We start from the raw sequence: 12,971 nt of genomic DNA, 5'->3' as shown, positions 1-12,971 counted from the left end.
CTTTGTTTGAAAGTGTAGCTGGCTAGGTAACCTCTAACTGGCTAGGTAACCTCGACAATTACTCTAGACTACACAATTATCTTGGATACAAAGACGGCTATGTAGCCAGCTAAGATCAAACAAATCAAACTGTTGTACTGTAATGAAATGAAATGTAATACTACCTGTAATACTACCTGTGGAGCAAAGCGGAATGCAACTACTCGCTCCAAACCAAACCGGAAGTGCGTATCGTAGAGGGAGAGGCAATAGAAGTGTTGTTTCTTGTATTATTGCAGTATTATTCCATTTTACTGCAGTCATGACTCATGACTGCCGGTGTGGTGATAATATGGTCACAGCAATAGCCCTAACCAGATTTACAGGGAATACATTACAAAGGATGAAGAAGCTGCAGCCCTGTACTTCTTGTCAGACATACAGTATACTGAACTGATAGTGGACATACAGTACACTGGTTGTCGGGGTGGGATTGGCATGGGGTGCGAGGCATCCGTGGGTGGATGGCTTTTGATTCATTTTATTGGATTCCAGAGGTCTTACTCATTGTTAGGAAGAATTATGTTTGAATCCTGTGGAATCAATTATCTTAATTTCTCTTATGTTTCTAACTACATAAAAGATTTCAGCACAATCTGAGATGGTGAGGGTCGGATATTGCTACCTTTTCTTGCCAGTCTGTTCCACTTGTTTGACAGTGTCAATAGCTATTGATCTTTCTTGCTCTTATCAATCAACGAACGCTATGTATACATAAGTATTTGGACACCCCTTCAAATGAGTGCACCCATTGCTGACAGGTGTATAAAATCGAGCACACAGCTATAAGTGCTGTTATTGTGAAGTGGAAATGTCTAGGAGCAACAACGGCTCAGCTACGAAGCACACAAGCTCAGAGAATGGGACCGCCGAGTGCTGTACGTGTGTAGTGCGTAAAAATCGCCTGTCCTCGGTTGCAACACTCACTACCGAGCTACCGAGTTCCAAACTGCCTCTGGAAGCAACGTCACCACAATAACTTTGTCGGGAGCTTCATGAAATGGGTTTCCATGGCCGAGCAACCGTACACAAGCCTTAAGATCACCATGCGCAATGCAAAGTGTCAGCTGGAGTGGTGTGAAGCTCGCCGCCATTAGACTCTGAAGCAGTGAAAACGCGTTCTCTGGAGTGATGAATCACACTTCACCATCTGGCAGTACGATGGACGAACCTGGGTTTGGCGGATGCCAGGAAAACGCTACCTGTCCCAATGCATAGTGCCAACTGTAAAGTTTAATGGGAGGAGGAATAATGGTCTGGAGCTGTTTTTCATGGTTCGCGCTAGGCCCCTTAGTTCCAGTGAAGGGAAATCTTAACGCTACAGCATACAATGACATTCTAGACGATTCTGTGCTTCCGACTTTGTGGCAACAGTTTGGGGAGGTCCTGTTTCAGCATGACAATGCCTCAGTGCACAAAGTTAGGTCCATACAGAAATCGTTTGTCGATTGGTGTGGTAGAACCTTACTGGCCTGCACAGAGCCCTGACCTCAACCCCATCGAACACCTTTGGCATGAATTGGAACGCTGACTGCGAGCCAGGTCTAATCGCCCAACATCAATGCCCGACCTCACTAATGCTCTTGTGGCTGAATGGAAGAGTCCCAACAGCAATGTTCCAACGTCTAGTGGAAAGCCTTCCCAGAAGAATGGAGGCTGTTATAGCAGCAAAGTGAGGACCAACTTTATATTAATGCCCATGATTTTAGAATGAGATAATTGACAAGCAGGTGTCCACATACTTTTGTTCATGTAGTGTATGTAAACTGAGAGTTTGGGGTTAATGGTTACTTGGATTGTTGATACTTGACAAAGCTGTGGAGTGCGCACTGAACCTCAGGTACATTTGTTTGAGTGTCGGTACAAAGGCTCGGCTTGGCTCGGCTTGGCTCGGCTTGTGCTGTATCGTGGATATTTGTGTAGGCCAATTTATGATGGCTGGTGTGTGTGTTTGCCTATGTTTAGCGTGTGTGTGTGTTCAGCATTTGGTATATATTACCCCCATCCTCACTCAGACTCAGCATGGTGGATGGGACAGGTCACATGCCCATAGGACTGTTTAAAAAAAAAAATATTGAACTTTTTGGAGTGTGTGTGGAAGGTAGGTTGATGGAGTTGGCAGAAAGAAAAGCTGTGTGTGTGTGTGGGCACGCACTCATTTGTCTGCTTCTTTTTTGTACACGCTCAGTCAGTGAGATGGTTTCTCAGAGAGCCAGTTAGTCATTTCTTCTCAGATCCCTTCAATGAGTCAAATACTTTTAATTTCTCCCTAAAGCTGTTTGGATGAACAATGACTCTGTGTTATTAATTTATACTAAGACTCATGAGGAAAGGAAACGAGGGGGAAAGGAATCTCCTTTTGATGTGCCCAACCTGTCTGTGATTATTCCAAATGGCACACTATTCCATATGTAGTGCACTACTTTTGACCAGGGCCCATAGGCCTCGTCCCAAAATGAATTCACTGTATAGTGGATAGGGTGCCATTTGGGATGCACCCATAGACATTCCTCCCGCTCACACACTGTGACATTTGCATAGGGTCACACTCATCTGACTCAGCCTTCTGGAATACACCTCTTGAGTGTTGCGCCAACTGTGCTTTGTTGCTCTGCTGTTTGATCCCCATTTCTGGGATTTATTGTAAAGGAGCAGAGAGAGTGAGACGTTCTGGTGATTCATGTCATTGTCTTTTTAGGGATTATCTACAAAAATAATGGAGATCTAGGCTTAGTAATTGGCTGTACAGTGAGGAGATGTACATTTTGGGTTATGCCGTTCTGACTACACCATATGCAAATCCAGTACATATTGTTTCCACCCACCCACCCACTCTCTCCAAGGTACACCTGCCTTCACATAGCATAAGGATTCCTCATAACGAGGTGACTGGGGCTGATATCACATGCACTTCAGCCAGCACGTGGAACAGCTCACACATGACACACACAAAAGCCCAGCTATCATCAGCACACAATGAGCACCTTCTGCTCTCTTTCCCTCCACCCATTTGCGCTGGGGGAAAAAGCGACGAGATTCAATTTGGAAAATGGTGAACTCTCCTCCTCTCGTGTCCTTTCCTCCTTCTGAGCTGGGCTGGAGAGTGCGTGTTCCGTGAGCAGTAGCCTTCCTCCAGCCCACTCTCTGGGTCTCTCCAGTCTGAACGGGGCCTGGTGCTCAGCCCAGAGAGCTCCACTGAGGGACGCTCCAGGGTAAGAGCCAAGCTGGATTTTCAAGAGCAAAGACTCATGCACACAGGCACACATACTTTAGACACACTGAAACTGAGAGAGGCACGCACGCACACACAACCTGCATGTCCCAGTGAATGTGCGTTTCCCACTAGTTCCTCCACCATCTGGTACCCCTCTCCATCCAGTTCTGGAGCTCCTGTCAGAGAGATCTGTAGAGCAAAAGGAAAACATCAAAACAGCGATAGATAAAATTCATGCAACCTAATATTTCTACTCTCCAAACCAACACAAACTTAACCTCCTCACCACAAACACTGGCTAAAATGGTCCTGACGAACGAAGATGTACGTAAAGCAGAAGCAAACTCTAGCTCGAAACTTCTCTTAATGTGGCACAAACACACCGGTGTGACGTACGTGGTGTTTTAAAGGGAGTTCCGTCGATGTGGTGTGTTACTGGAACAGAGTGGTGTTTGAGGGGTCTGGAACATGACATGCTGTCTCAATGTCTGCTTCTTCTCTGTCTGTCTATCTCTCTTTCTCTCTCTCTCTTTCTTTCTTTCTCTTTTCCAGGGCTCTAGTCCCAAACTGACAGTTCATTGCGCAGACATCCTGGCGATCCGCCGCTGCAACCGCCTGGAGATGCCCGACAACATGAACACGTTTGTTTTAAAGGTGAGGAGGAGACTCTCCCCTGCTAGTGATGCTGATCCATCTTCCTGCCTTGTGTCGTGTCCCTTCGCCACATGGTCCATGCACACATTCAGCCAAGGAGTCAGCTTGTTCTGTCCAAAAGCACTCTTGGATTTATAGTGCCCATTGAGCAGTGAGCTTCCACATGAAACATCACTCAAAAGTGTATACACGCAAGCAAGCATACACACACACACACACACACACACCCTTTGCCAAACTTGTCTGTTTCTTTCCATTCCTGTTCTTGAGGGTGTGTTTGTCACATATTTCTGTGTGTGTGTGCATACAATCTCCTTTACCACTAGTTTTGTCTCCTCCAGGTTAATCACTATCCAGGTAGTCTCATATTTGAGACGGAAAATAACCAGCAAGTCAGCTCCTGGACAACAGAAATTAAAGAATGTATCAACAGGTGAGGGACACGGCACACTGTAATGTTATCAGTACACTAGTTATTTAACATGCTACTCTCCCTCCCCATCTATTTTGTATTTTCTTCATCTAGCTTTATTCCATGTGTTCTGTGGTGTGTGTGTGCACGTGTTTCTGTGTGTGTGTGTGTGTGTGTGTGTGGGGAGCTATGTGTCAGGCGCAGCCATGTGAAAGAGGAAGTGTGGGGGAGGTCTGAGTCTCAGTGGGGGAATCTCAGGACCTTTCTCATTTCTGCAGATGTCTGGAATTCTCTATCTCGCTTCCCCTCCCCAGACTCTGGTTTTCAGTCCAGCACGGCTTCAGCTCTGTAGCCCCCATGTCCCGAGGCCTTCCACACACGCACACACACGCACACACACAGAGTTAAAATGTAAGTAAAAATGATCATCTTCTTGCTAACGGTTGGACCCCCTTTCATTGGGGCGCCAAACATTAAACTTCCATCTCAGAAGGCAGTGCTTTATTTGCTAGACTATAACAAGCTAGCTACTGTAGCTGTCGGAATTGCTGACAAAGGCTAATGAATACAATACTTATTTCAGTCTCATGCATTTCTCTTAAGCAGTACTGACACATAGTATGGTAACACTTTTGTCATCAAAATGGACACCCTGTAAAATGGTTGAAGTGTGCAGGGAATGGTGAGCTATTGACACTGATAGTGCTGTCATTTCCTATTTCGGATGATAGGATCATGCTCTCTATCCATGGCATGGCTGCGCTTTCAACATGTATGCTATCATGCTGTTCCAAATCAGGCAGTTAGTCACAGTACTCAAGATTGTACTCAAGATTGTATGAGTGTGCACATTCATGAGTTTGCGCATGTGTGCGTCTATTTTTAGTGTGTGTGTCTTAGAGAAATATATAGAGGCTTCGTCTTTCTCCTTCTGGGTGGAGGACCTGTGAATATGTATGAGGAGGAAAAACTCCATCTCTCTCTCTCTCACTCTTACTCTCTTTCAAAAGACAGACAGACCGTGTGTGTGATATTGGGGGTGGAGTGGAGGTATCATGTACAATAACACTAGCGTTTTCAAGATTTACTGTAACAAGACATCCTTCCTGACCGAGCCCCGACGCTTTTGTGTGCCTCCGTCCTGCTGCTTCCTGTAGACTCGATGGCCCCCATCCCTCTCTCCCGCTTCCTCTTTCTTTTTCTTTTTCGTTCTTTCACTTCTCCCCTAGTGTAACCACAACTCCAAAGCTCCCGTTTGTGGTTTATATGATTGAATAAGCAGATTGTTGGATTAATATTGACCTAGTGTGATATAAATGTTTACTTTCTTGTGAATAATGCAGTATCTTTACGAGAGGCCAATGCACATACCGATAGGACGCATGGGGAGTGAGTAGCTCCGTTTTGTACCCTCAAAACTGTGATTCTATGTAGAAGTCGGACAATATCGTTTAAATTAAGCCTCTAAAGTCAAAAGATCAATATATCCCCAAGCAACTGGAGGAGAGTGAGCGGTCAGTTATTTACAGCCACGAACCAATCTGTGTTAAGCGACGCCAACAAGCCATGGCTTCCGTTGACGAAGAGGAAAAGACAAAGAACAACTTGGAGATGCAAATGAGAGCCACGGACGGCTAAAGGATATCCAGGAAAACATAGCTAAAATGCTCTCAACGCTCACCAAAACAAGCAAACTGTTACAATCTGTTGTTAAAGAGGTAGATTTGCTCAAAAGGAAAGTAGAGTATCGTCAGATATGCATATACAGGGCAGGCGCGTGGACGAATAGGACAACAGAAATGGCCTTCTGGAGAAGAGAAGAACTCTAAATATCCTCACACGGTATGGGAACACAGAGGATGGAGTTCACAAGTGCCGATGAAGCCCTGAACAGGCTGCAGTAAGCCTTTCCAGTTGAAAGAGAGCCCAATGCCCTGAGGAGGAAGAGGCAGAAAAGTGATAAGCACACTAGGCTACATACAATGATGCCCAAGACCATCTTATCGTAAGTTGAGAAAATATTATTTCCCCCCCCCCCCCCCCCCCCACACTCTAGACTCCATTGTCTCCAAGTAACTGTTCTTATCTAGGAAGTAACAATTGAATTAGTCAATGCCAATGAGATACATGGTCAATGAAAAGACAATATAAAAAAGGAATTATAAACCGGTGGTTCGGGCCCTGAATCTGGATTGGCTGAAAGACGTGGTACATCAGACCGTATACCGTCGGTATGACAAAGCAAATCGTGTTACTGGTCTAATTACGTTAGTAACCAGTTTATAATGGCACTAAGGCACCTCTGGTGTTTGTGGTATATGGCCAATATACCATGGCTAAGGGATGTACCCAGGTACTCCGCGTTGCGCCGGGCATAAGAACAACCCAAATACCACACCTCATCGGGCCTCATTGCTTAAATATAGCATGTACAGTACCAGTCAAAAGTCTGCACACCTACTCATTCCAGGGTTTTTCTTTATTTTTTACTATTTTCTACATTGTAGAATAATAGTGAAGACATCAAAACTATGAAATAAGACATGGAATCACGTAGTAACTAAAGTGTTAAACAAATCAAAATATATTTTAAATTTGAGATTCTTCAAAGTAGCCACCCTTTGCCTTGATGACAGCTTTGCACACTTGGCATTCTCTCAACCAGTTTAACCTGGAATTATTTTCCAACAGTCTTGAAGGAGTTCCCACATATGCTGAGCACCTGTTGGATGCTTTTCCTTCACTCTGCGGTCCAACTGATCCCAAACCATCTCAATTGGGTTGCGGTCGGGTGATTATGGAGGCCAGGTCATCTGATGAAGCACTCCATCACTCTCCTTGGTCAAATACCCCTTATACAGCCTGGAGGTGTGTTGGGTCATTGTCCTGTTGAAAAACAAACCAGATGGGATGGTGTATCGCTGCAGAATGCTGTGGTAGCCATGCTGGTTAAGTGTGCCTTGACACCAGCAAAGCACCCCCACACCATAACAGCTCTTCCTGCATGCTTTACGGTGGGAAATACACATGCGAAGATCATCCGTTCACCTACATGCGTCTCACAAAGACACGGCGGTTAGATCCAAAAATCTCCAATTTGAACTCCAGACCAAAGGACAAATTTCCACTGGTCTAATGTCCATTGCTTGTGTTTCTTGGCCCAAGAAAGTCTCTTCTTATTATTGGTGTCCTTTAGTAGTGGTTTCTTTGCAGCAATTTGACCATGAAGGCCTGATTCACACACACTTCTAAACAGTTGATGTTGAGATGTGTCTGTTACTTGAACTCTGAAGCATTTATTTGGTCTGCAATTTCTGAGGCTGGTAACTCTAATGAACTTATCCTCTGCAGCAGAGATAACTCTCTTATGCTGTATGCATGGGCTCCATGATGGGGGGAAAAAGCATATGGTTCTCGAACACTTAACCACATCTGCTGACAATCTCTTTTTCTTGCAAGAGTTACATTTTTCTTTTAAAAGGAGAGAAATGTAATATTTAAAGAGGAGCTGGATTGGAGAGGCCCATGCTGCCACCTACTGTAGTAACAGTAGAGGTGTACGCATCCTGATAAATGAGAATAAATGGGAACGGTATGAAGTCCAAAAGTTATGGTCGGACCTAGAAAGTTAGCTGTCAGAAGTATTGCTGAACAAATATGTAAATGCAACATTCAACAATTTCATTTTACTGAGTTGCAGTTCATATGAGGAAATCAGTCAATTGAAATAAATTAATTAGACCCTAATCTATGGATTTCACATGACTGGGAAAACAGATACCTTTAAAGAAAAAAAGGGGCCTCACAATGGGCCTCAGGTTCTCGTCACAGTATTTTTGTGCATTCAAACTGCCATCGATAAAATGCAATTGTGGTCGTTGTCCGTATCTTATGCCTGCCCATACCATAACCCCACCACCACCATGTGGCACTCTGTTCACAACGTTGACATCAGTAAACCGCTTACCCACACGATGCCATACACGTGGTCTGTGGTTTTGAGGCTGGTTGGACGTACTGCCAAATTCTCTAAAACAATGTTGGAGGCGGCTTATGATAGAGAAATTAGCATAACATTCTCTGGAAACTGCTCTGGTGGACATTCCTGCAGTCAGCATGCCAATTGCACACTCCGTCAAAACTTGAGACATCTGTGGCATTGTGTTGTGACAAAACTGCACATCTTAGAGTGGCCTTCTACTGTGTCCAGTACAAGGTGCACCTGTGTAATGATCATGCAGTTTAATCAACTTCTTGATATGCCACACCTTTCAGGTGGATGGATTATCTTGGCATATGAGAATCGCACACTAACACGGATGTAACCACAATTGTGCACAAAATTTGAGAGAAATAAGCTTTTTATGTGAGTATGAAAAATGTCTGGGATCTTTTATTTCAGCTCATGAAACATGGGACCAACACTTTACATATTGCATTTATATTTTTGTTCAGTATACAATGTAAACTTACCTTTAATCCATCTGTCTGCATATTTCAAGACATGGCATATGGGGTTGTCGTGAGGTACCCAATGGGCTAAATCCCTAGCAAACATAGGTGATTAATCAAATTGCATTCTATACTGAAGATCATGATTAGGTGATTATTGGAGTCAGGTGTGTTAGCTGGGACTGAGGCAAAACTGTGACACTAATCAGGCCCTCGAGGACTGGAATTGCCCACCCCTGGTCTAGACGATTCTCTTCTCATCACTCATCTTGAAAAAATGTATCAATCAGTCCGCCATCATTAACACAATGGAAAAATCTAATGATTTATTTTAATAGTACATTTCAGCCTTGTGCAGTTGATGGCAGTGTCATGTCAAGAAGGATGGGCTAACATTTTAGCCCAGTCTGGATTGGCTGCTGCTAACTGAAGTCATTGTTTATTACACAGGTCTGGCAGTGTGGATTTGGAGCTCCTAACCTACCCTGTGGACAATGCTGCGATGGCCAACCGGAGAGGGAACTCCGAGTCAGGGAGTCAGGGTGGGTGTCAGGGACAGGAAGGGTCGGACCCCAACCTGGAAGTGTGTAACAATTAATATCTCAGGATGATATTGTATCTTTATGTTTGAAATTATGCTGTAGTGGTTGGCCCAGTCACTTGTAACGGTTTGAGGAGTTGTGGGTATGATTCCTGCATGGGCTGCATGTATATCTTATGAACATTCCGGCAGGGTGACAGGTAGTCTAGGGGTTAGAGCGTTGGACCAGTAACAGAAAGGTTGGTGGTTTGAATACCCGAGTCAACAAGGTAATCGGTATTCTGTCGATTTCCCCTTGAGCAAGGCGATTAACCCAAATTTGCTCTAGGGGCACCATACTACTATGGCTGACCCTGTTAAACAACAAATTTCACTGCGACTATCCAGTGTGTGTACCCCCCAAAAAATGAGCTATTTGTGGATCAAAGTGTCTGCTAAATGACCATGTTACATTCTGTTCTTACACTTCACTTGTTGTCCCCCCACTAGGATCTGCGACCTTTGCCCTCTCGGAGCAGGTGTACCATAAGACTGACCACTTCCTGTGTTCATACCCCTGGTTCCACGGGTCCATCTCGCGGGTGAAGGCGGCCCACCTGGTCCAGAACTTGGGCCTGGAGGGCCACGGAGTGTTCCTAGTGAGGCAGAGTGAGACTCGCCGCGGAGACTACGTCCTCACCTTCAACTACCAGAGCAAGGCCAAGGTGGGGCGCACACACCTTGGATCTACCATAGGTTCTAGAAGAATACCTTCTTAGTTTTTGATATCATGAAGATGTCTGAATAAAAGCATCGTTGACATTGTTGTTCATGTCGATGCATCTCCCTCCGCCTCTCTCTTTCTGCAGCACCTGCGTCTGTCTCTAACAGAGTGGGGTCAGTGTAGGGTGCAGCACCTGCGCTTCCCATCCGTCATGGACATGCTCAGTCACTTTCGCCTCTACCCCATACCCCTGGAGTGTGGCACTGCCTGTGACGTCACCCTCTCAAGCTTCGTGGTGGCTAACTCCCAAGGTGAGCCCTCGTCACTGACCCCTGACCTACACTGGACACAAACACACGCACCCACCAATACTTTTGAACTTAGGGCTACTGCTAACACTTAACTTTACATAAATGTCTCTAAAAAAATTGCACACAAAGAAATACTATTTTATTATAGATGTGCCATAAACAGCTACTTGGATATAAAGTATATGGGAATCCGCACAGGATGTTACAAGTGAAACCCTTTGTCAGCATAAATAATGTTATGTCATTGTGTCCTCTCAGGTCAGATTTCAGCGGCTGTTCTGGTTCCCTTCTCCCTGAACTGCTGGAGCTCCGAGCCCAGCCTGGCCCACTGCAGCCCAGCCACCTGCCCCAGCCTGCTCCCCTCAGCAGGCCCCTCTCCAGGCCCTCTGCCCCAGCCCGGACACCCTCATCTATACACCTCACCCCTCCCAGACCTCCCCACCTCGGGTCCCCTGCGTCGGAGCGAGTCGGTGGGCCGCAGACCCCTACTGCGCCACCCCAACCCCCACCCACCCTTTACTCAGCGAGACTCCGACTACGAACTGGAGCCAGACAGGGGCCGCAAGCGGGCCATCGACAACCAGTACATGTTCCTCTGACCGGCCGACTCCCTTTCACAGCCGGCCCAGAGGTCACCGCAAAACTCCAAGCAAGTGCCAGATGGACTCATGAGTGAACGTGTATGCCCAAGTTGAGGTCTGTTTCGTGGTGGGGGTGACAGAGTTCATTATGAATGTATTTTTAGGAAAGTGTTTAATATTGTTATGATTATTCTCATTTTATGAAGCAGATGTCGTTGTTTTAAGGGATGTTGCTACATGGGGAAGGTCTTCCCTCAGGCAGGGGAGGGGGGCACCCTCACTGCCTCTCCCTCCCCCTGTAACCCCATAAAGAAAGCGGTCGGGAGGGGACACACCCTATTCTAGAGTCCCTGTTCCCCTCCACAGCCTCGACTCTCAAGCCCTGTGCACAACTCTTGTATAACACATTTCACACAATGTTCGTGATACAGAGTTTGTCTGCCCAAAAATGTTTACACAACCACTGTGCAAAACTCTGTTGTATCACAAAGCATTGTACAACTTGAATAGGGCAAAATATTAGCATGTTAATTTCCTGTTAGCATTTAACAGAAGAGTCCTTACCTTCATAGCATTAACTTCTTTCATCTTAACATTGTTCTCTCCAGCTCTACGACTCAAGGACAAAGCTGGACCTTTCTGAAGGCATTTGTTTTTTGCTAGTTAAATGTTTCCAAATGCTACATTTGAACGTTTGTCTTCTATGGCTTCTTAATCAGTGAGCTCTTGAAAGAGACAAACTTCGCCAAAGAAAAGACTGCACTCCCTTGCTTTGACGAAGAACCCTTGTGTACATGGCCCCTTAACACATTTTATGTAAGCAACCGTTCTGGTGTACATTTTGTTTAGTAATTAAACATTCTTCTTTAACATACCAGTACCCGTCACTTTTCTGTATGTACATCTTCTTTCCCTTGCCTAACACTAACTTAGCAGTGAAACCTTAATCATTGAGTTGTACAGCTTACCCTCTAGAAGTCCTACAGTATTTATGTTCATTTCTTATCATAGAAGGGCTTTGTTTTTAAGAAATGCACAAAGGCAGGTTGATTTCCTTTTTAAATGATCAGGACATCGACTTGCCTTTTCATTGCATGACCCAGCTAAAAATCTATCAAGGAATTTTACAATGGTTTTTAATCAGGTACCTTCCAAAATTTAAACTGACATTGTCAAATGTTTAGGTGGGAAAAAAGGTTAGACAATTGCGGTTTGTTTCCTGTGCTTAAATTTAAACTAATCCCAATCTGTTCTGCAAATGCAACAGGAAAGCAACGGTATCATTGACTTATCAGTCCCTGTAGCCAGAAAGACTGCCTTGCCTGAAAACTGCTGTTGCTTTACGTGTTTGAACTTAGTGCAATAACTGAGATATTTCCAATAATTTAGCCTATGGCACATTGAACGCTTTATATTATAGCTTAACCTGTACATCGTCTTTGCACTCAATCATATTGGGAAAACACAAATCACACCAAGAGTTCTGGCAAGCTTAGTGCATTCCACTACTGTAGTCTGGTGTTGCTCACTCTTCAACACCTGTCTGCACATATCAGGTTAGTTTTATACTCCAAATGGCCCCAATGTACCTCAGGCCTATGTATTAGAACATTTGCTTACATGCACTTATTTTGCCCGGTCAGTCAAGCTTTCTGACATTGTTCCAAGTTCAACTGATTTAATGTGTCTTCTCAATACTGTTGATTACCTGTTATGTATTAGCACTAAACATTCCATTCTCCCCAAGCTAATTAAACCACAAAAGCTTTCCATCTGTCAATCTTTGATCAACTGTCACATTTTCCTTAGTTATAAGCATTCTAAATTATCTCAACTGTATATTTGACTTTTGTAATATAAAGCTAACCCAAAAAATGTACCTACAACACAGCAATTTTTTTGTGACTATGAAAAAGCTCCACACTTCCCTCGTGGTTGTTTTTCTGCATATTACTTTGACAAGTCTAAAAATGTGTGCACTGAAATTAATAGACACAGGTATAAAACAGCATTGTATGGCTCCTGCACATAGCCCTATAATGCTTTCACCGGTCTAGTCCTTTC

At 44.6% G+C, this 12,971-nt stretch overlaps 1 protein-coding gene across 3 annotated transcripts in view; it reads left to right on the top strand.

Annotated features, from left to right (window-relative positions):
* Positions 1 to 12,677, top strand: part of LOC111957992 (SH2B adapter protein 3) — a 70,282-nt gene extending 57,605 nt beyond the window's left edge. For all 3 annotated transcript variants that reach the window (XM_023979150.2, XM_023979152.2, XM_023979151.1), the window contains 6 exons: positions 3,806 to 3,907; positions 4,249 to 4,340; positions 9,222 to 9,313; positions 9,802 to 10,016; positions 10,161 to 10,326; positions 10,585 to 12,677. In XM_023979150.2, the coding sequence (XP_023834918.1) occupies positions 3,806 to 3,907; positions 4,249 to 4,340; positions 9,222 to 9,313; positions 9,802 to 10,016; positions 10,161 to 10,326; positions 10,585 to 10,925 (1,008 nt within the window). In that variant the 3' untranslated portion in view covers positions 10,926 to 12,677. The remainder of the gene's footprint in view (positions 1 to 3,805; positions 3,908 to 4,248; positions 4,341 to 9,221; positions 9,314 to 9,801; positions 10,017 to 10,160; positions 10,327 to 10,584) is intronic.
* Positions 12,678 to 12,971: the final 294 nt, after the last annotated feature.

This window comes from Salvelinus sp. IW2-2015, linkage group LG33 (genome assembly GCF_002910315.2).
Source record: "Salvelinus sp. IW2-2015 linkage group LG33, ASM291031v2, whole genome shotgun sequence".
Lineage (NCBI taxonomy): Eukaryota > Metazoa > Chordata > Actinopteri > Salmoniformes > Salmonidae > Salvelinus > Salvelinus sp. IW2-2015.
The sequence above is the reverse complement of the archived record's forward strand: the minus strand, read 5'-3'. Positions and strand labels throughout refer to the sequence as shown.